At 38.6% G+C, this 24,932-nt stretch overlaps 1 protein-coding gene across 1 annotated transcript; it reads left to right on the top strand.

Annotated features, from left to right (window-relative positions):
* Positions 1-5,820: 5,820 nt before the first annotated feature.
* Positions 5,821-22,413, top strand: LOC138403988 (uncharacterized). The gene is made up of 15 exons (XM_069506552.1): positions 5,821-6,111; positions 6,465-6,563; positions 8,104-8,199; positions 8,466-8,628; positions 9,095-9,269; positions 10,445-10,586; positions 12,743-12,835; positions 14,009-14,144; positions 15,334-15,508; positions 17,070-17,346; positions 18,074-18,145; positions 18,996-19,115; positions 20,033-20,180; positions 21,509-21,683; positions 21,913-22,413. Exons 1-15 carry the CDS (start codon positions 6,057-6,059, stop codon positions 22,051-22,053), a joined length of 2,067 nt encoding a protein of 688 aa, XP_069362653.1. The 5' UTR covers positions 5,821-6,056; the 3' UTR covers positions 22,054-22,413.
* Positions 22,414-24,932: the final 2,519 nt, after the last annotated feature.

Here is a 24,932-nt window from a genome sequence, read left to right as displayed (position 1 = left end):
GGATTTCTATACCAAGTGGGGTATCATATGAAAGGGCTTTACCCGTTCATTCTAAAACAGATTTTTATTTATTTTTAGGCATAATAGTTTTTGATTTATCGTGCAAAATGACGATAAAATAAAATTGTAGTACTATTCCTCGCGAGTCTGACTCGCACTTGGCCGGTTGTTTATTTCCAGGTACCAAGTTTCTGAATGCCAACATGCCCCGGATAGCCCTAAACCTTTGGATCAAGAACGGAACAGCTCGTTTGATTTCTCCACTTTACAGTCGTGATCTAGAAAAAAATGGCTGTTTCTACATCTGCTATGACACGACTGTGATACGAGATTCATATGAGCGCGTCGATGGCAGGTGAGAAGTTAATATATCTCTAAATGTATAAAAAGAAAAGGTGACTGACTGACTGACTGATCTATCAACGCATAGCTCAAACTACTTACTGGACGGATCGGGCTAAAATTTGGCATACAGATAGCTATTATGACGTAGGCATCCGCTAAGAAAGGATTTTTGAAAATTCAACCCCTAAGGGGGTGAAATAGGGGTTTGAAATTTGTGTAGTCCACGCGAACAAAGTCGCGAGCATATGCTAGTTCAAAGATAATATTTGTTTAACAAAACTGGTGGAAAAAAAATTGTCGCAAAGGAAAAAAATTGTCGCAAAGGAAAAAAATTGTCAAAGTCAGTTTAGATTTGAGAGTTCTCCGTATTGTTCTCAAAGGTGTGTGAAGTATGCCAATCCGCAGTTGGCCAGCGTGGTGGACTATGACCAAACCCTCCTCAGACTGCGAGGAGGCCCGTGCTCTTGTAGGCTATGGGTTGATCATGTTGATGATGACGATGAATGTACTTCTTAATGATATCACTTAATTTTTTAGCGCTCTTGGTATCCGAGTATACCAAAAGCCGGAGTATCTACCCCTTGAAGATTTAGTTGCGTACAGCGATGAGGCGAAAAAGGATTACATACTTTTTGAGTTTTGGGGAGAGTCCTGGTTTGAAGATACGGGATGCGACGGTCGGTTCGCTTATGGCTGGAATAACAAAAAGTCAACTCTGAAGCACTTCGATGATAACTTTCAGGTACTTCGAAAATGTATATCCATACTATACCATACGATTTGAGTACCGATGTCATACACGCTCTTTTTCTCTCCGTTCTCAAAATAATCTACGCCTGAAAGTGCCTACACACTCCTCTTCTTATTATGCTAAATCATTTACTGTTACCGCTATACTGCTATGGAACTCTCTCTCCCCTTGGATATCATGCAGTCTCAATCACTATCAATTTTCAAAACGAAATTGAAGCTATTTTATTTATCCTCCATTTGATGTGTTTATTTATTTATTTTTACTTTTTATTCCACTTATCTGTCGTCTATTCCTCTCTTATTTACTGTTGTATTTATATACATTAATATAGTTTTAATTTAATGTTGTTTTTTTTTAGATTTAAGTTTATTAATAGTTTATTTGTTAACCAATAAAAACGTTCAATTACTTATTAAAAAAAATTATGGTGAAACAATAAATTATTTATTTATTTATGTATATAGATACGTATATTATGTGTATTTACTTTATTAATTAGTACACCCCTTCCGCTTTCTTTAATTTTTATAATATCCTCTACCCTAAGGTTGCCTGGAAGAGATCGCTATTTTAGCGATAAGGCCGCCTATTGTACATGCTATCTTTGTTATATTTCTATTGTTTTGGTTTTGGTGTACAATAAAGCATATTTTACTTACACTTACTTTACTTTTACCATACTTATAATATTATGATGAAAGGAGATAGATGGACAAAAATTGTATGGACGCGTGCCCCAGAATGTACAGAGATGATGTATGTGCCATTTAATAGTAAACACCTTTTATTTTAAGAAAAAAAAAATCGCATGTTGTTTTGCAGCCGTGGCATTAAGTTTATGATAGGTATAAAAACTAAACATCCAGGGCGGTCAAGTAAAAAAAAAAAATTTTGGACAAAGTCGATTTAAATTCTTATTTTGTTCAATTGTTTTCAGCGACTGCTTTTAAATGTAAATATTTATTCAAAATTCATTGTATATTGTATCTAATTTATTATAGGTAACACCTTTATATATATTTGTTCAGCCTGGGGCAAAATTTGTCCTTCTCGTATAGAGTTAGCTTACTTCCCGGGGAAAGACATAGGCTACTCAAAGAGTTCCCACGTGATTTTTTTTTAAACCTGAATCCACGCAGACGAAAACGCGGGCATTATCTAGTTTTATATAATTTTAATTTCACCTTTATTACCTGTTATCTCCCATTGCCACCACGATCCAAACTTTATAGTCGCTGATCGTTCCTCCCTGTGTTCGGGACAATACGCAGATAAACTTTTAGCTTTTATAAAATAACGAAGGTATGGCACGCGTTGGTTCTTAGTAAATTGTGAGGTAGTATAATAATAACGCTAAGTTATTATCCATACTAATATTATAAATGCGAAAGTGTGTCTGTCTGTCTGTCTGTCTGTCTGCTTGCTTTTCACGGCCCAACCGTTCAACCGATTTTAATGAAATTTGGTACAGAGTTAGTTTACATCCCGTGGAGGGACATAGGCTACTTTTTATCCCGGAAAATTAACAAGTTCCCACGGGATTTTTAAAAACCTAAATCCACGCGGAAGTCGCGGGCATCTTCAGTTAAATAATAACGCTATAATTCTGTAAGACATCTGAACATAATTTTGTTTTATTCAGATCATCATAGAGGGGATTTTTCCTGGAGGTATGAGAACACGTCATCGTTGTGCGATAGACAACGTCGCCATACGTCAGGGGAATCAGTGTACTGCAACTGCTACTGCGATCCCGACAACTAGCACCTCAACAACAATAACAACACACGACTGACAGCAACAACAATCGTTCCGCCGACAACAACGCAACGACTACGTGAGGGTAACGGCATAGAGCATCATGATCAAAATATCGCCATTACTGAGCAACATATTCTAATGTAGACTAACACTAAACTAAACTTAATTGGTAGGTCAATGGACCCGGCTTCTGCTTGTCGGCTGGTCTTCAGCAAAAGACTAGGAATGAAGACTTCGACTTGAATACCCCTTCTGTAGCGTTCTGTGTGTCAAGTATTAGGTATATAATATAATTAAAGTACTTTACATATACAAATTACAATCCAAGTACATTAACATTAAAATTGTCGTTAAAAGTGTTCAATACCACTACTTTAAAATATATGTACAATAAAGTGGGTGAATAATTGAAGTTGGGTTTTTTTTTGTTAACACCGGACTTTTCCACCTCACAGATGTACAGGGTGTAACCAGAACGCTAGCAAAAACTTATCGTTATTGTTATACTACCTAAACACAATCCAATACCAATAAACATTTGCTTCATTTTGTAGTTTTAGTTATTTAGTATTTTTCAAACCCGCAATGTAAGTATATCGTGCAAAACTCGGGTCAACGCCCCACCTAAGACGTGGCAATGACTCCAAGTTACCTATTTACGCAAAATTCGTCCTCTAGTCATCAGATGTATCAGTCAGATGTATTATTTGCAATGTATTGTGAACTTTTATAATAATAATAATAATTTTACTAAGTATATTATGATTTTTTTTTTAAATTTGCATTTTTTTGTAGTACCATAATATCAGTAATCATCAGTACTTTCACCTGTAGGGCGATTGTCTAAAACCTGCATCAATCATTATTACAATCTCAATTGTTCTGATTGGCTGAATTTGTGCGATTCTTGTTGCAACAATGCATTGTAGCCAATAGTGAGCGAGCGTTAACCAATCAGAGATGATTGCAATCGTGACATTGTAGCTGTCATTCTCCCGCAATCGCGCAGCTGTCTTCGTTTTTGCCAGCGTTCGGGTTACACTCTGTATATTATTATGTGCACAGTACCCGTAGTACAAGATTTTACGTCTCACGAAACTAAACCAAATACGAGAGTCGAAATACTTCCGCGTTACAGTAAACTGGATCTTAACTGCCTTGTTTTAAAGCTCAAGTTTGTCTACACTTCTACAGCCAGCGCTCCAAGCGGAAACATTGCGAAATTAAAATCAGTGGCATTGAATATTTGAATTCAATTCAAGGCTGTTTAGGTCCATTTTACTGTAAGGCGGAAGTATTTCGACTCTCGAATTTGGTTTGGTTTGGTGAGACGTAAAATCTTGTACTACGGGTACAGATAATATTATCAACAAGCATCCTGCGATACTTCCCAGTTGTGGTAAACCCCGTTGAGTTACGACCAGAGGTAAGGTATTACTAGAGCTGGCAAAAAGATACCTATAAACTGAACGATATCTGATTTAAAAAAAATCTTTATTGCAGGCCATGGCCCATAATATAGTTTTAGGTAGGTAGTACATTTGTAACTTCAATTCAATCTAAAAAATCTTAATTCAAGTACTTGCCGGTGCGCACTGAGACACTAGGTACATAGACGTGTGTATGTATCCAGTGCCTCAGTAAGTATTTGGCAGTCCGGCAGACTTTTAATATGTAGAACTGTGGCCCTACCGCGGTTGTTTGACAGCTACAATGTCACGATCGCAATCATCTCTGATTGGTTAATGCTCGCTCACTATTGGCTACAATGCATTGTTGCAACAAGAATGGCACAAATTCAGCCAATCAGAACAATTGAGATTGTAATAATGATTGATGCTGGTTTTAGACAATCGCCCTACTGTATGATGACATGACAGCTGGATGAGTTTTATATGTTAAAATCCATATTCAATACTTCATATTATAAATGCGAAAGTGTGTCTGTCTGCTAGCTTTTCACGGCCCAACAGTTGAAATTTGGTACAGAGTTAGCTTACATCCCGGGAACGGGTATAGGCTACTTTTTATCGCGAAAAATCGAAGAGTTCCCACGGGATTTAAAAAAAAACCTCATTCCACGCGGACGAAGTCGCGGGCATCAGCTAGTATATAATATGTATAAAAACTTGGAGTCATTATTAGTGCCCCTTGAACTGAGGCACTTTTTACGGGTTCCGTACCCAAAGTGTAAAACAGGCCCTATTAATGTTACAGTGTTATATTATTACGTCTGCCCTTCGTGTGCAAGTCCAACTAGCACTTAATGGTTTTTGGGGTTCCGTACCTCAAAAGGAAAAAAAGGAACCCTTATAGGATCACTTTGTTGTCTGTCAAGAAAACCTATAGGGTACTTCCCGTTGATCTAGAATCATGAAATTTGGCAGCTAGGTAGGTCTTAGCACAAGTAAAGGAATAAATCTGAAATCCCATGAATATGTGGTTATATCCATAGACCTTTTATAAAAGATCTATGGTTACATCACAAAAAAATTAAATCTGAACAAATTATAATTAGTATTTTCAATTTTCAAAGTAAGATAACTTATACCAAGTGGGATATCATATGAAAGGGCTTCACCTGTACATTCTAAAACATATTTTTATGCTTAATAGTTTTTGATTTATCGTGCGAAATGTCGGAAAAAAATCCCGAGTACGGAACTCTCGGTGCGCGAGTCTGACTCGCACTTGACCGGTTTTTTGGAATCTGATGTATGCGAAATGAATCTCTATAATAGTCTACAGTCTACGACTCAATGGTCGTGTCATGACGTTTTGGGAATTCATATTGCGATTAGTTTAAGATAATATTAATTAGACTGTATCGAACATAATTATTATAATAATTGTGTCGAAATAATCATTATAACATGATTTTAACCCAAGCCAGAGATAATTTTTATTATTGTTAATGAATTATCTCTGCCCAAGCTTAAAACAAAAGTGGTTCACAATGAACGTAGACGTCCTGTAATACTTAATAATTTTTTTTAATCTGTCATGACTTAATTTCGCTTGATAGACGTAATTTTTTCATAAAGGTTTAAGCTCAATATATAATTCTTTTAAGTTATTTTCAAGTTATTTTGGATATACTTATTACTACTTAGTGAATAAAATTGCGCTTAGAGTTCTGAGTTCGAGTTTTTTTTGTTTATTTATTTATTTACTGATTTCAAGTTCAAAGTTCAAAATGTTCGATACGTGTTTGGTATTTTTGTTTATTTTCGGATCACACGATGCCCTAGGTGAGTCTTAAATTTTTAATTTATCAACTCACTAGCTGATGCCCGCGACTTCATTCGCGTGGTTTTTGGTTTTTAAAACCCTGTACGAACTCTTTAATTTTCCGGGATTAAATGTAGCGCTAATGTCACTCTCCAGGTCTTTATCTATGGTACCCATTACCCATGTAAAAAAAACAACGTCAATCCGTTGCTCCGTTGCGACATGATTGAAGGACAAACCAATAAACCAACAAACAAACACTTTCGCATTTATAATAAGGTTACTGATTTGTTAAATTTACGTTTAATAAATTAGTTTTTTTATGTGTCTTGAATTTATCATGCAAAATTTTCATTTATCATTTACTCTACAGTTGCGGGACAAGGACAGTATTACGCACACTTTGCTAATACAACAATTACTAGCCTTCCAACATCAACGTTGATGGCATCGAAAATACTAGGAAACTACGGTAAAACTGGGTTTTTTTAAACTAAACTGCACGGCAAAGCAGTTACAGTACGCGGCAGATATTGTACATCGACCTTTAGAAGGAGATAGTAGATTTGTAGAGCGTTGTCTCTCTCGTTGGAACCGATAAAACGTCACATAGGTACGAGTGACTGAGACAACGCTCTACAAAGCCGACATCACATTCTAGAGCTCGATGTACAATGTTCCTTGCCGCACATGCATATATGCACGGCTAAAATAAGTCCCGCGAATTGCTATTGCGCTGGAACCATGTCTCATTAACATCGAGATGACGTCATTTTGACATCAGCCGAAATAAAAGTACGCATACCATCAGCTCGAAACTTCAGTGTAGTGCTAACGTCACTAAAATGGTGGCCACGCGCATTAGCAATTTGCGTGACTTATGTACTAAGTACGCGCATTTGTCAATGTTTTTATACAAATCCATAAACTACAACTTGTATGTGTGTTATGCATATATTCCGTGGTTTTGTGACTGCAACGCATGTTTCAGGCTTCAGGGGGGTGTCCTTCGAGCGCGCCCCATACAAACGAACCTAGATTTTTATTTGAATACTAGCTTATGCTCGCGACTTCGTCCGTGTGGACTACACAAACTTCAAACCCCAATTTCACCCCCTTAGGGATTGAATTTTCAAAAATCCTTTCTTAGCGGATGCCTACATCTTAATAGCTATCCTGTACCTATGCCAAAATTCAGCCCAATCCGTCCAGTAGTTTGAGCTGTGCGTTGATAGAACAGTCTATCAGTCAGTCAGTCATTCACAATATTTAGACTAAGCGATCTCAACGTTTGAAATTTTTTCCATACAAATATTTGAACCCGTATAATTTTGAAAGTAACATTTTTTACAGAAATCTGACAAACACGACAAACTACACACGTCAAATAATAATTTGTAACGCGTCTCTACAAAATTTTACTGAGTTTACTAGTAAAGTAAGCAACACAAAAACTTTTCAAAAAGAATTAAACAACTTTTGTATGAGAGTTCACTTAAAGGACACTCCTCTTAAGGTGACGCAGGACGCTCGACCGAAATTGGCAGCGCACGTGGGTAACGTGTTTGCTTTTCACTTGACATTGTATGAGAAAGTTGAGAGGCTCGATGATTTTCACTGAAATCAAGCGCGCGAAAAGGGTTAAGGAAAGTATTTTTGAGAAAAAACTGCTGACTTTATGTTTGCAAAGTAAAGTTATTTCAACTAATGAATAAATAAACTACGTCTAATGATAAATTGTTTTAGAACTACCATATCCCTAATCTTATTTATTTACGCCCAAAGTTATCATTTATTTAGTGTTAAAATAGGAATCTTTTGGGCCTCGTAACTTTTAAATCAATATTTTTTTCAATGTTTTATATATCAATAAACCTAGATAATGACGAGATAAATCGATATAATTCTTAGTTTTGTGCGTACAATATCGAATATTGTTGTAATTTCCCTCCTACGTTTGTATGAATAAAGCACTGAACTGAGTCCCCTTAAATATATATTGTCACTTTCAGATTCCTTAAGTTGTGATTTCAACGGCAATGATGTCTGCGGATGGACGAACGACTCGAGCGCCACCGGGACTTGGACTAAATATAGTAACCTTATCAGTAAGTCTTACTCTGAGATCTAAATTATGACTAAGTTAATTCCAATAGATACAAAGAAGATAATATATTATATCTATATCTTTCCAACCAATGTGATGCTGGCATTGACCATGAACCACTACAAATTTAATAAACTAAATATCTTTGAGAACAGCAACCGCCGAGTTTCTTGCTGGTTGTTCTCGGTAGGAAAGGCATTCCGAACCAGTGGTACTACGTGTAAAAGTTTAATAATTGAATTAAATATTTCTATTTTACATTTTTAGATTCAAAGGGCCTGGAAGTTGTTATGCCAAAACAGTCATTCAGGCTGAGGAACAGAACAGCTCGTTTGATTTCTCCACTTTACAGTTCTGAATTAGATAAAAACGGTTGTTTCTTATTCCGCTATAATATGTATTATTATACAAGTGTTATGCTTTTTCAAAGGTAAGAAGAGCTTCTTGTCAGACACTTACATCACAATACCTGCATTAATTAAAAATCAATGATATCCAACAAGGTATAGATGAATTAGCGTGTCAATGTTCTTTTTCTCTGACTTCAGTGATGCTTTTTAATATTATTGGTAATATTAGCTTCGACTGGCTTCTTACATTAGTTCAAGTTCCCTAGTTGTTGAAGTCCCTGGCCCAGAATACCTCGACTGAAGTAATTTATTGGTTCCTTTGGTCACATCTATGTGGAATTTAACAATGTGGCAATGTGGGTTCAAATAAATGACAAGTGTTCCAGGTGTTCTTCAGGGAGGTATCATTTCTCCTATTCTCGTTTCCATTTCTAGAGTTTCGTACCCAAAGGGTAAAAACGGAGCCCTATAAATGTCACCCTGCTGTCTAGTGTCTACCTGTCGATCCTAGAAAATACCTATTAATGAAATCATTTTATTTCTTAGATCTGTTGGTATCCGAGTTTACCAAAAGCCAGAGTATGTGGCTCTTGAAGATTTAATCGAATTAAGTGATGAGGCGAAAAAAGAGTATATTCTTTTTGAGAAATGGGGCGAGCAGGTATGGTGGAGCATGTATGAGGAAAAGTTAAGACTGAAGCACTTCGATGCCAACTTTCAAGTACGTCTGAGAATTATATACCTAGTATAATAAAATTACTACTTGCCGCGATTTTAATTTCACCCTAAAATATTTTTAATCAATACTATTATTGAGTTTAAATGCAAAAGTGTGTCTGTCTGTCTGAATGTTAGCTTTTCCGTGTGTTTTTTGTTTTTCTTATCCGTCTTGAGCCTGCAAGCTTTGTATTTTATCTAAGTGTCCTTCAATAATAATCTTTCAACAGTGGTTAACGTAACTAATTTTATAAAATTATTTCTCTTCAACATTGTATTGATATATCTACCTAATATAATTATGAACTGGACAAGCCCTGTATGCACCCCCCGTTTTTCTTTTTAAATCTTACAAGTAGCTATTCTCATAGCTAATAATAATTATTTCATTCTTTTCAATCCGTTTTAACAATGAAATATGTTAAAAATATTTTTAACTAGCTGCCCCGGCGATCTTTGTACCGCCTATGAGTCGATTCTTTTTCAGGATTTTTAAAAAAAATTCTCTCCGTAAGAACCATCCCCGTACTTCAAGGAATATTATGAAAAAAAATTAGCGAAATCGGTTCAGCTGTTCTCGAGATTTGCAATCAGCAACACATTCAGCGATTCTTTTTTATATATAGAGATTTAAACAATTCTATTTTTCATTAACATGACTTTGGAATAGTTATTGTAAGATTAAAAGACCTACCAATCAAATGAAACATACGAGACATTCAACTTAACTTTCCTAATTTCGATAAACACGTTCTTTTATTAGGGTTCCGTACCTCAAAAGGAAAAACGGAACCCTTATAGGATCACTTTGTTGTCTGTCTGTCAAGAAACCTACAGGGTACTTCCCGTTGACCTAGAATCATGAAATTTGGCAGGTAGGTAGATCTTATAGCTGACATTTGGGGAAAAATCTGAAAATCTTGAATTTAGGGTTAGATCACACAAAAAAATTAAATTGTGGTCATGAACTAATAATTAGTATTTTCAACTTTCGAAGTGAGTGACTATATCAAGTGGGGTATCATATGAAAGGTCTTCACCTGTACATTCTAAAACAGATTTTTATTTATTTTTATGCATCATAGTTTTTGAATTATCGTGCAAAATGTCGAAAAAATACGACTGTAGTACGGAACCCTCATTGCGCGAGCCTGACTCGCACTTGGCCGGTTTTTTCAGATCATCATAGAAGGGATTTTCGTGGACCTGCTCAGGCGCATAACAGTTGTATACGTCGATATACTGCCGTGTACTGCCAATACTACTGCAACAACAACGACAGTCTCACCGCCGACGAAGGATCGACCACGAGGAGTTTCCGGTAAATTCAATTCAATTCAATTCAATTTTATTCAATTTTATTTATCTGCTGATACAGGTATACAGGTATTTGAACAGTGCGTGTTGCCAATGATGACATATGGATCCGAGACATGGTCGCTAAGTATAGATCTCATAAGACAGCTCAGAGTCACTCAGCGGACGGTAGAGAGATGGCGATCAGAGCTACGCTTGGAGTTTCTCTACGTGATCAAATCAGAAATGAGGAGATCCGTAGGAGAACTGGAGTATCCGACATTGAGATATGTTGTGGCCGTATGGTAATAATTAAATGCGGCAACGGTGAAAGATGTTTATTGAGAGCCGGATTATGATCTACTCTCGCTTATGGACTAACAATACTAATAAAGAAATCTTACATACTATTGTCTTAATCGTATTGCTTAACTACCTAACCTACATAATTTTGCATCACCTCTCTTTCAATCCGATGTGCAGGCAACCTAATTCGATATATTGAGGAGTTGCATTTTTATGTTACAGCTAATATGAACATGCTACGTTTAAACTGTCAATTCGTACATATTACAACATAGCTCAACGGGTTGCGAAGCTGGCAATGGGCAGGGCACATAGTTCGTAAAACCGATAGACGTTGGGGTCTCAAGGTGCTGGAATGACGTTCTCGCACCGGAAGACGCAGTGTTGGAAGACCCCCACTAGATGGACGGACGATATCAGCCGAGTCGCAGGGAGCCGCTGGATTCAGGCGGCGCAAGACCGTGGCGTGTGGAAGTCCCTACAAGAGACCTATGTCCAGCAGTGGACGTTTATCGGTTGATGATGATGATTTCAATTTCAATTTTCATTTATTGCATTTCCATAACTCATTACATCATATTAAGTATGTACAAAGTATTATGGATACCCAGTTTGGGTGTCGCAATTTGGTCCTTAGACCTTAGTAGGGAGACCGATATTATTATTTATTTTTATGTTCGTCGTTTAGGAAATCATTTACGGCATAGTAGCCCTTTTCTAATAAAAAGTTTTTTAATATTTTGTTGAATTTATTTTCATTGTTTATGTTACGAATTTTGTCTGGTAAATTATTATAATATATCTGTATAGACATTACGTAGGGACTCGAGGTATGCAGTACTAATTTTGATTGCGGAAGGTTTAATTTGATGATGATGACAGGTACACAAACAGGTGTTACTACAATATAACAGTACGTACATTGGTCCAGCTGTACCACGCCAAGCTGGCATGCAAATATCTTAAACATAATAATTAATACAAAATAAAAAAAATGGTCGTCAGTCCAACCCGCTGGACTGACGACCTTAAGAAGATAGCGGGAAGTGGGTGGATGAGGAAGGCGGAGGATCGTGTGTGGTGGCGTGCTCTTGGGAAGGCCTATGTCCAGCAGTATAAGATATATATAAGATTTAGATATTTTTAGTATAAGATTTTACGTCTAACCAAACGTTGCTAGAATTTGAGTCGAAATATTTCCGCGTTATAGTAAACTGGTTCGTAAACGCCTTGTTTTAAAGTTCAAGTTTGTCTACACATCTACAGCCAGCGCTCCAAGCGGAAACGTTGCGAAATTAAAATCAGTGGCATTGAATTTTTGACCACCACTATCTCCGCGCGCGATGGCAAGCCTATCGTCCGCAACGCGGAGATCACGACCGGACCAGACACCACCCCCGCGCGCGACGGCGACTCTATCGCCCTCAGCGCGGGGAACACAACCAGCCACGAGGCCCCAAGCCAAGATGGCGGGCCCTAGCCGGTGAAATTCCGGCTAGAAGACCAACACCGGGGTAATTGAAAACCCCGCGCCTTGCCCGGGTAAGGAGGCTACGCCTCGAGGCCCGTACCCCCGCTTGGCCTTCGGCCAACCGGAGTAAACCCTGTCGTCGTCGAATTTTTGACTTCAATTCAAGGCTCTTTAGGTCCATTTTACTTTGATGTTATTGTGTTTCGATTCTCGAATTCTAGCAACGTTTGGTGAGACGTAAAATCTTATACTACGGGTACTGTAGAATTGCAGTTTCCTCCTTCCTTGTGTGTCCACAAAATTTTGATTGCTTAGTGCTTCCTCAAATAAGAATTAAGTAAACAACTTTTGTATGGGGCGCACTTGAAGGACAGTCCTCTTAACTAATAGATTGTCTTTTTCAGATTATTTGAGATGTGATTTCAACTATGGTGATTGGTGCGGTTGGACGAATGACCCGACGGCGATCGGAAGTTGGGCTGGTGGCACTCATAGAGGTAACAATTTATTCTCACACTGGTATTTTATTTTTACTTTATTTTATTAAATTTCGGTACACCAACAGTAAGTTCACAATGCGCTTATAAATAATCTAGCTTATGCTCGCGACTTCGTCCGCGTGGACTACACAAATTTCAACCCCCTATTTCACCTCCTTAAGGGTTGAGTTTTCAAAAATCCTTTCTTAGCGGATGCCTACGTCATAATAGCTATCTGCATGCCAAATTTCAGCTGATCCGTCCAGTAGTTTGAGCTGTGCGTTGATAGATCAGTCAGTCAGTCAGTCAGTCACCTTTTCCTTTTACATATTAAGATGATACAAGTCTTTTTCAATATTGTGGACAACTATATAATTATATATAATATCTGTCCCGGCTTTACTCACGTGTTTAGTCGACGTTAGCCCGACTAGAATAGACTAAACACGTGAGTAAAGCCGGGACAGATCTATATAATGGAAATCACTCACGATAGCTTAAACGAATATTAATAGATGTATAACAAAAATGTATAACTACTACGGTAGAAGAATAAGCGCATATTTAGTTCCTAAAATATTTAATGCAATCGGTTGGGCTGGGGAGGATATCGATAGGCTCAGTGAGGGAGTCCTTAAGAAGAGGTTAAAGAAACACTTACTTAGGGACTCTCTAACTGACTATCATGCTTCTTAATTATTTATTTGTGTTTTTGTGTTTTCTTTGGTTATTTATTAGTAAGTTGTTAGAATACTCAATTGTGTTAGTTTATCTTTTAGTGAAGTAGGTAGGTTTAAATTAGTATGTAGTACAGTTTTTATTATAAGAATAGATATAGGTGTATGAATAGCGTTAAGGAAATATAGTAGTAAGTTATGTACCTACTTAGTATTAAGAGCGCCACCTCGCCAACAAACTGGCCCACCAGTTTGGCGAGATAGATATGTAGGAAACTTTGTAAAATTATTATGAATAAATAAATAAATAAAAAAAAAAAAGATACAATATTCAGGAAGAAACATTATTCCAATCAAACTTATGATATGAAATGAAATTCCATACTTACTTTTCTGTACAGTTGTAATTTTCTGGTCAGTTGTAATACTCTCCGGAAAGTTTAACTGTCGAACCAATCTACAGTGTATGAAATGTCCACTTTTCATATCATTTTTTAGAAAAAAATATTTTCAGACTTAAAACGCCTGGTAGTCACCATGCCGAAACAGCTGACGTCGGAGTCCAGAAACAGAACAGCTCGTTTGATTTCTCCACTTTATAGTCGTGAGCTAGAGAGAAACGGCTGTTTCCACTTCTGCTATCAAATGTGGTTGGTTGTGTTATAATAACACGTAAGAAGTTTATATATTATATTACTGGACTAGCTTATGCCCACGATTTCGTCCGCGTGGACTACACAAATTTCGAACCCCTATTTTACCACTTTAGGTGTTGAATTTTTAAAAATCCTTTCTTAGCGGATGTCTACGTCATAATAGCTATCTGCATGCTAAATTTCAGCCCGATCCGTCCAGTAGTTTGAGCTGTGCGTTGATAGATCAGTCAGTCAGTCAGTGAGTTACCTTTTCCTCTTATATATTTAGATTACTAGATGATGCCCGCGACTTCGTCCGCGTGGATTCAGGCTCTTTAAAAATCCCGTGAGAACTCTTTATTATACATACGAAATTTCATCAAAATCGGTTAAACTGTTGGGCCGTGAAAAGCCAGCAGACAGACAGACAGACAGACACACTTTCGCATTTATAATATTAGGTACTATGGAAGTATGGATAAATATTTGGATGGTATAAATACGTTGTATTAGTTAATTGAAAGTAAGGGGCAGTGGTAGTGAGTTTACCAATGCAACAAAACGACAGGCAAACCTATTTAATTTGAAACTGTTAAACCGAATAACTTTAGGTCCCAGTCGTGACCCTATTGTCTAGAGTCAAAGAAATTTTAAGTACTAATTCTTAGTACAACTTATTACTTTCTGATACATACGATACATATGTATCATGTCTAGACGGACGATCTAAACGGAACGGACGGACTAAACGGAAAATGAATGTTCAATCAATTTTAAAGAAAAAGATGCAGATACTCTAACTTAGTTTAGAGAAAACATCTGTTGACGACAAAGACTACCTATATTATACTTACGTAATAAATAGAATAAGAAAGCTGTGATAGCCTAGTGGCTAGGACGTCCGCCTTCTAATCGGAGATCGGGGGTTCCACTAACTTTCGGAGTTATGTGCGTTTTAATTAATTAAATATCACTTGCTTTAACGGTGAAGGAAAACATCGTGAGGAAACCTGCATGCCTGAGAGTGAGAGTTCTCTATAATGTTCTCAAAGGTGTGTGAAGTCTACCAATCCGTACCTATATGGCAAGCGTGGTAGACTATGGGCAAAACCCTTCTCACTCTTAAAGGAGACCCGTGATCTGTAAAGCCGGTGATGGGTTGATCATGATGAAGATGAATAAATAGAATCACTTTATTTCAAAGGTCCATCGGTCTCCAAGTATATCAAAAGCCAGAAAAACTTTCTCTTAAAGATTTAGTTGAGTACAGCGATGAGGCGAAAAAGGATTATATTCTTTTTGAGATTTGGGGAGATTTTCTAATACAAGAATGGTATTGCAAAAAGTTCGCGCTTAAGCATTTCAATGAAAACTTCCAGGTACGTTGAAAAATTATATTAGACACTAGCTCGCGACTTCGTCCGCGTGGACTACACAGATTTCACACCCCTATTTCACCCCCTTTGGAGTTGAATTTTCAAAAATCCTTTCTTAGCGGATGCCTTCGTCATAACAGCTATCTGCATGCAAAATTTCAGCCCTTTCCTTATATATATAGACTAACAGTTCCGCGACTTCGTCTGCGTAAAATTTTTGGTTTCTCATGAGATCTGAAATTTTCCCGCTGCAAAAGGCCTCACTTACCTACTCACTCAGTCTCACCTTAAGGCATGGATAAAAATAACAATAGGTATTTAAAACTTTTCTGTAAAACATTTCCCCCCTACTTTACCACCCTTAAAGGCGGAATTTCCTAAATTGAACTATACAGATTTTTATTATTTAAAGCTAATAACCTAAATGTCGATTTTCACGTCGCTAACTTTAAAAACATAGGACTTTCATACAACCTTTGACCCCCCCTTTCACCCCCTTAGGAGGGGAATTTAGTTAGATCCTTTCTTATTTAATACCTACCCCCTAGAAAGAACCTACGTTTTAAATTTCAAGTAAAAATAACAATAGTTATAACTTTCTATAAAAACTTTTCCCCCCTATTTTACCACCCTTAAGGGGGGAATTTCTCAAATTGACTTATAAAGATTTTTATTATTTAAAGCTAATAACCTAAATGTCGATTTTCACGTCTCTAACTTCAAAAACATAGGACTTTCATACAACCTTCGACCCCCCCTTTCACGCCCTTAGGGGGGGAATTTTTTCAAAACCGTTTCTTAGCTGACACCTACGTCCTAGAAAGAACCTGTCTTCCAAATTTCAAGTTTGTAGGCCTTATAGTTCCTGAGATTTCGTGATTTGTCAGTCAGTCAGTGAGTGAGTGGTATTTCGCTTTTATATATTTAGATTTCGGCTATGTAGAGCGTTGTCTCTATCACTCATACCTATATGACGTTTTTCGGTCACAACGTCAGGGACAACGCTCTACAAATCTGCTTGCTACAAAATGTCCTTCTAAAGGTCGATGTACATTACTTTCGGCCTAAGCTTTTTTTCTGTTTTTCTTGGTACCTTTGGCCGAAAAAATATCCGTATGATGGATGTGGGTTTTCCAAAAATCCCGACGAAGCTCCTTGTTTTTCTGAGATATAAAATATGCTGAATGTTTGTTTTCCTGGGATATATAAAGTGGGTATTGTGGGTAAGTGGGTGGGTATATATAAGCTATCTCCAGGAAAAGTTAAAGGACAGAGATACTGTATTATGTGGGTTGCTTACGAAGCAAATTCAATACAGACAAATTGTACGAGCAAATGTGTTACTAATTCACTTGAACTGATTTGAAGTCAAAACTAAAGAGCAAAGACTGATATTAATATATTCATCCCATGTAGTTTAATAATTTTCCCTCATCGTAATAAATTTTGTAGTTCAGTGATGCAAACATTAAAAAGATTCAAAATCTAGATTCGATTTTATAATTCGAATAGAGATTCAATTTTCAAAACTTTCCCTAATCTAATGAAATCATTTTTTATTCAGATCATCATAGAAGGGATTTTCATGGAGGGTGACAGGAGAGTAGCCATAGACGCCGTCGAGATAAGTCAGGGGAGTGAGTGTCCTGCAACTACTACTGCAGCCCCTACAACTAGCACTGCCACAACAACGTCTACAACTACATTCCCAGGGCTGGCGACAACAACATCACCATTGCCGACAACAACATCATTCCCGCAGCCGACAACAACAACATTCCCGCAGCCGACAACAACATTCCCGCGGCCAACATCTACGCAACGACAACGAGGAAGCACTGGTAATTAGCCATTAAATATTTCTACAAGTTTTTGAAAAATAATGTTATGGATAATTAAATAAATACTTAATAATTAATCAGTCTTAAAATGCTGCTTAGGAAAAAAGTTCCATACAAAAATGTTCTGGAGAGCCTCTTGAATATTATTATTCTTTTGTTAGGCAGCCATTTTTTCATTTTTGGGTCATCAAAGGACCAAGGTTTTTAGGGTTCCGTACCCAAAGGGTAAAAACGGACACTCTGCTATTTGTCTGTCTGTCTCTCTAACTTGCTGTCCGCGTGTCTCTAACTCGTAGACGAAATTATTTACAGACCTGAAATTTTGATAATAGGTGTAAAACGTTGATCCAAAATCGAATATTGAATTAGAAATTCAATTAAATTATTTTTCAGGGGGCTTCCAGCTTTCCATACAAGAAAAAGGAGCCAAAATATTTTTTTATCCTAGCACGATGTGAACGTGTGTCAGTCTGATTCGCACTTGATCGGTTTTTTAGAACTTCAAACTAAACGTCTTAGGTATATATAGTACGGGACATGTCGAGATGGCAATTGGGGTATGAGGCAGGGGGACGCCCTGCCCACCCACACGTCACCCGCACCTACCCGCACCGAATTAGAGCGGAGGCGGTACGGATGTGTGGGGCGTTCCGTCTCCGATTGCTATCTGGACCTGTCGCCGTTTAACGTGCAACGGTTTCATTCCTCTTAACTATCAACTTTACAGTTGGGAGACCAGGACAGTATGCGGGAAACCCATCGTCGCGGTCGGTGACAACCGAATTAGGAATCCCAGATGGTAGGTACCTAGCTCGTACCTAATTTTTAAAATATCTTTTTAGGTACCATGAAAAAGTTAGTTTTTTTTAAAATTCTGATACAAGTTAGACCTTGACTGCGATCTCAGTTGATGGTAAGTGATGATGCAGTCTAAGATGGAAGCGGGCTAAATTGGAAGGGGTGTAGACGCGTGCAACCTGTACCATCATCTCGCCGATGACATTTGGCTGGCTGGCAGCTTTTAAGAAAACTTCGCAGATGCCACTTGGAACAATAATCGAACTTAAAACGCAATCGAAAATACTCCTGTTCTTTATACATATCAAGAGAGTACATTCCCTTCGATTCAATCGTCACGTCAACAACTTAAAGGCTTGCGAGCCAGTCTTGAAATCCTGATGACCATAAAAGTGCGGAAGTTGGAGTCCTTAGGCCACATTATGAAAAATAGCAGATACGACCTCCTTCAGCTAAAGAATTTACGCCAATGGTACGGGAAGAGTACCCGATCTCTTTTCCGAGCAGCAGTGTCCAAGGTGCAGATAGCCCTAATGATTGCCAACCTCCGATAGGAGACGGCATTCCAAGAAGTTCAATAAATTAATTTCACCGCGATTAATAGCCTCAACTGGTGACAGAAGGGCTGGCTCATTTTTTGCGCAACGGATCAGCCTGGCTGTCCAGCGCGGAAATGCAGCCAGTATTCTTGGCACCATTCCACGCGGTCATGATTTAAATAGTAATTAGATAAGGCTAGCTTTAAGTTTTATTGTATTAAAAAAAAAAAAAAAAAAAAGTATTGTACGGAACCCTTTGTGTTCGAATTTGACTCGCACTTGACCGGTTTTCGAACTTTATTTTGTTTTCAGATGAAGAATCATTGTTTTGCACCTTCGAGCCCCACGTAGGTACCTGCGGGTGGGAGAACGATCCCAGAGCGAATCACTCTTGGTTTGTAAATCAATTGCATGATCCTAGCACAAACGAAGGTAAGCAAACTTCTTTTTTTTTAAAGAATATTAGCCATGTTCCCCTTTCCTTTCCAACTAAGCGTCAGGCTTGTGCTAGGAGTAGGTACGACAATAGTGCAACGGGCGGGGTTTGAACCGTCGACCTTTCGGTTTTCAGTCCACTCCTTTACCGGTTGAGTTATTGAGGCTCTAAATTAATTATTGCTAGCTTATGCTCGCGACTTCGTCCGCGTGGCCTACGAAAATTTTCTAAATCCTATTTCACCCCCAAAGTGCGTTTGTGAACTCATCCGTGATTTTATGGATCCGTCAAAAAAATACGAATCGAATGTACTGTAATGTATTTGTATGACGGCCACTTCGAAGAATCACGGATACGAACGGAATACAGATGAGTGCACAAACGCCCTCAGGGGTTGAATTTTCAAATACCCTTTCTTAGCGGATGCCTAGGCCTTAATAGCATGTCTAATGTCAGCCCGATCCGTCCAGTAGTTTGAACTGTGCGTTGATAGATCAGTCAGTCAGTCAGTGAGTCAGTCAATCAGTCAATCAGTCACATTTTATTTTTAATATTAAGATTATAGACGTCGACGAGTTTCAGGGTCTCAAGATGGAGCCGGAAGGTAGCGTTATTGATGGACTGGCCAACAAACAAACACACTTTTTTTTTAAAGAATATTGGCCATATTATGACTAATATTCCCCTCCAACTAAGCGTAAAGCTTGTGCTAGGAGTGGGTACGACAATATTGCAACGCGTAGGGGGTATATTTAATATAAAATTAAATAAATGAAAGCATAATAAATGAAACTAGAAACCAAAGCGTAAATCTCTCCCGACTTCAACATACATAATACACGTGTAGAAACAAAAGTTATTTTTTACTGTGTGGTGGTTTTCGAAGTCGGTGTTTTTAATTTTTTTTTTATAGACCAGGCAAGTGCGTTTATTTACTTCAACAAGCCCTCACAGCAGGGGAATGGATCTGTTCGGTTGATTTCTCCACATTACAGTCGACTTTTTGACAATAATGGCTGTTTTGTTATCATCTTTAAAATGTTTTCCATGTCACAAAGCAGGTGAGAGGTTTTTATTTTACAACTAGCTGATGCTCGCGACTTCGTCTGCGTGGATTTAGGTTTTCTAAAAAGGGAACTGTTTGATTTTCCGGTAGGTATGTAAAAGTAGCCTATGTCGCTAGAATAGAATAGATATATTTTATTTAAAATAAACTTTTACCTACCCAGAAGGAGCAACAAGAAACTCGGCGGTTGCCCTTTTTCTAAAGATTTTTTTTTCAAAGATTCGATTCACAATACTATATCACGAATACAATAAGTAATTTCAATCCTGGGTTGGGTATTGCTGGAGCGAGCTACGGGTCGAATCCACGCTCTTTTATCATTTATAATATAATTTTCTATTGTGCAATAGTTCGTGTGTATAGACAAGTCTAAAATTGATTGTGGAAGTGCCAACGGGCCCCTATTACTAAGCCTCCGCTGTCCGTCCATCCGTCCGTCTGTCTGTCAGCGGGTTGTATCTCGTGAACTGTTGTAGGTAGAGAGTTGAAATTTTCACAGATGTGTATTTCTATTGCCGCTGTAACAACAAATAGTAAAAAAAAACATACAATCGAATTGAGAACCTCCTCCTTTTTTTGAAGTCGGTTAAAAATAGGCCGCCAAGAAAATTCAAAAAAATTAAGTGTTATTTCTTGTACGATACGGGACTTTTCCTGTGTGAGTCCGACTCGCACTTGACTGATTTTGTTTTGGGGCAGTCATGTATTTTTAAGATATGGTTTTGATTGCAATGCTTGTGACTTTATTGTTTACTAGCTGATACCCGCGACTTCGTCCGCGTGGAATTAGGTTTTTAAAAATATCGTGGGAACTCTTTCATTTTCCGGGATAAAAGTTCTTTAGTCTATGTCACTCTACAGGTACATCTTACCCACGCAAAAAATCACGTCAATCCGTTGCACCATTGCGACGTGATTGAAGGACAAACCAATAAACCAACAAACCAACAAACAAACACACTTTCGCATTTATAATTTAACTAGAGGATGCCCGCGACTTCATCCGCGTGGATTTAGTTATTAAAAATCCCGTGGGAACTCCTTGTTTTTCCGGGATAAAAAGTAGCCTATGTCCTTCTCCGGGTTGCAAGCTACCTCTGTACCAAATTTCGTCAAAATCGGTTGAACGGTTGACCCGTGAAAAGCTAGTAGACAGACAGACAGACACACATTCGCATTTATAATATTAGTATGGAATGTGGATTAGTATATTAGTAATTAGTAGATAATATTAGTAAATAGTAAATTAGTAATTAGTATGGATGTATGGATTGGCATGGTATGGTACTGATTTCACTTCCTAAAAAAATTTAATTTTCGTAGACCCGTCGGAATCCGTGTATACCAAAAGCCGGATTACATAGCCCTGGAAGATTTACTTGTGTCCAGCGACGAGGTGAAGAAGAATTATGTTCTGTTTGAGGCTCGGGGAGCTGAGTGGGGCAACAACTGGTACAACAAGGAGTCCACGCTAACGCACTTTGATTACAACTTTCAGGTACGTTCATAATAATATCGGCGCTTTAGATATTCTGGAGTTAGGTTTTTCAGTCATCACAAATCTCGAGAACAGCTGAACCGATTTCGCTAATTCTTTTTTTATAATATTCCTTGAAGTGCGAAGATGGTTCTTACGGAGAGAAAAATTTAAAAAATTTGAATCGACTGTTAGGCGGAACGAAGTTCGCCAGGGCAGAGTAGTATAATATAGAATTTCTTTTATACAGATCATAATAGAGGGCATTTTTGGTGAAGATCCGGTGTACATGGCAATAGCCTTCGTCGCCATGCAACAGAGCAATAGTTGCTCTGGATTGAATGAGCCTCTGGTACCTGTGAGACATAATACCACTTTACGTCGTACTTAACGTCTACTACAACAACGTCTACTACAACAACGTCAACTACAACAATATCAACTACAACAAAGCAACAACCATAAGTAGGGGTCCGACCGCCGCGCTGCCGGCGAGAAAACGACTAACTATCGGCGATTATCTCTCTCATGAAACGCACAATAAATGTACATTCCGTGCAAACGAAAGAGATGCATACATATATATCAAAAGTTGCTCTCTGACTGTTCACACTGCCAGCAACGGCTCGCTTTACTAGTTTTGTCAGACGAGCGACGAGATTTCAAAATTAAACTCGCTCAGCGATATTCGTTCAGCGATGCTATTTACCTATGTACTTATGTATGTTGAAATAAATATATTTAATTCTTTGATTTGTTTTTTACTATTCCCCACAACTGTATTGAAAAACGTCATAAGATACACGGGTGTGTAGGTTATTGCAAACATGTGACACTAAAAACTGTCGCCTTCGGCTCGGGTTTGTTAATGACAGCTCATTTGCAATAACCTACTTTCCACCCTTGTATCACAATGTACTATACTTTTGAATTCCTCGCTACGTGCAGGATTCTATTTTAGTATTAGACCTTAGAATCCTTCGTTGGCTCCGAGTTCAATACGAACACTTGCGCCAAATGATAATCTTGCAGCCTTGCGTAGCAAATACGAACACTTGCGCCAAATGATAATCTTGCAGCCTTGCGTAGCAAATACGAACACTTGCGCCAAATGATAATCTTGCAGCCTTGCGTAGCAAATACGAATACTTGCGCCAAATGATAATCTTGCAGCCTTGCGTAGCAAATACGAACACTTGCGCCAAATGATAATCTTGCAGCCTTGCGTAGCAAATAAAAGTATTTCCTGTTCAATACGAACACTTGCGCCAAATGATAATCTTGCAGCCTTGCGTAGCAAATAAAAGTATTTCCTGTTCAATACGAACACTTGCGCCAAATGATAATCTTGCAGCCTTGCGTAGCAAATAAAAGTATTTCCTGAAAAAAGCATATTACACAATTGAAGATTATCTAAATGATAAAAGAGACTGCAGAGGAGTCTCTAGCCCTTGTGGCGCCCGTGTGCAACCAGTACCCTGGCGCTCTCTAGTCTAGTAGGAGCAGGGTCAAAATGGAATACTAACAGTTATATTTTCAAACGGAAATTCGGATGCAAATGGTGCAATTTTAAATGACGGCGTCGGCCATAACACGAGCGCAGGGTCTTTGAGAGCGCCGGCATCGACGCATCTTTGGAGGTGTCGCATTAGAGGGCGCTCGGCGCCCCCTTAGACCCGGCGCCCGTGCGCGCCGCACACCCTGCACCATAGGTAAAGACGCCTCTGAGAGAGTGGCTTTGACTTGCAGCTCATTCCAGCAACGTGCAGGACTGCAAATACTTTTCTTGTACATGGCATAATATTGTATATCAACAAATCTTTGAAAAGAGCAACCGCCCAGTTTCTTGCTGGTTCTTCTCGGTAGGAAAGGCGTTCCGAACCAGATGCCTCGCCTCTGACGATTCAAAAATACTTGTAAAAGGTTGAATAAAATTGAATAAAAAATATTTTTATTTATTTATTTATTTATTATATTACGTGCACAGATAATATTATCACCAAGCATCCTGTGATAGCTACTCTACAGTTCCCGGCAAATCGCGTTGAGTCGCGACTAGAGGTGAGGTATTACTAGAGGTAGCAATGATACTATTATAAACTGGACGATTTCTGTGCATACTTATAATATAACAATGAAGAAATGATTTCTGCATTAAGCAATATTGTCGATTTATATATTTTTTTTTTATATCGCTAGGAAATGTTACGCCCTCCACTCTCCACCGGGGGCTACCTGGCTGGCACCCTATCGATTTATATCCTTTTTTTTAACACTGGGAAATGCGTTTACGCATCCCCCCCTCCTGGAAGCCTATCTAACCTAGCCTAACCAGCCAGCCAACCAACTGGAGGGAAGGTATGTGGGACTCGCCGGCCGAGAGGTGACCGGAATACCCACTAAAACCCAGCGGCGCTCCTGCGCGTCGCCTGACGACTGGGTCACGGGAACACCGAAGCAAACCACCGCGACCCAGCCAGCGACATCCGCCAAGGCGGACCCTCCACCGGGTACCCCGCTCACGAGGTCCCCACACCGCACGTCCGAGGCGTACTGACGAAGTGCGTGCGCCTCCCGACCCGGGGACCCAACGGGCGACAACTGCACTCCACGCACGTCGCCCGCGTCCCATCCTCCGCTTCGTCCACTGTGCCCTCTGCTAGTCAGAGGGACACGCGGAGAAACCTCCCCCCTGCCAGGTCATTAGCCATGGCCAACAATATCCCCGAAGAGAAATTGTTAGCCATGTTACCGGGGTGCACCGGTACTGCTCTTCCCCTCGGATGTCCGATGCATCCAAAAGGGACCAGCAGCACCCAGGCGCACTGGGAGGTTACTTGACTGGCACCCCATCGATTTATATCCTAAAACAACTCAACTTACCTACTCACAGCTAATTTTAAGTTTATGGTTGGCTCAATTACTAATTAACTGGCTGTTAATATGTGTTATATATCTATATAAAAAATTAATTCATTAAAATTTAACGTGCTAGCCATTGAACTGGGGCGCTTTTTAGGGTTCCGTGCCCAAAAACGCAAGTCCATCTCGCACTTGAGCGGTTTCTTGGCTTCTAGTATATGATGAATGCATCTCTATAATCTACAACTCAAGGTCAACAGGTCGCGGCATGACTTTTGGAAATTCATATTACGATTAGTTTACAAAAGATAATTAGACTGTGATAAACAAAATAAGTAGGTAGGTATATTGTGTCGAATTAATTGTAACTAAAGCTTAAAACAAAAGTGGGTCACTCCGAACATAGAC

Source organism: Maniola hyperantus, chromosome 23 (assembly GCF_902806685.2).
Source record: "Maniola hyperantus chromosome 23, iAphHyp1.2, whole genome shotgun sequence".
In the NCBI taxonomy this organism is placed as follows: domain Eukaryota; kingdom Metazoa; phylum Arthropoda; class Insecta; order Lepidoptera; family Nymphalidae; genus Maniola; species Maniola hyperantus.
The sequence above is the reverse complement of the archived record's forward strand: the minus strand, read 5'-3'. Positions and strand labels throughout refer to the sequence as shown.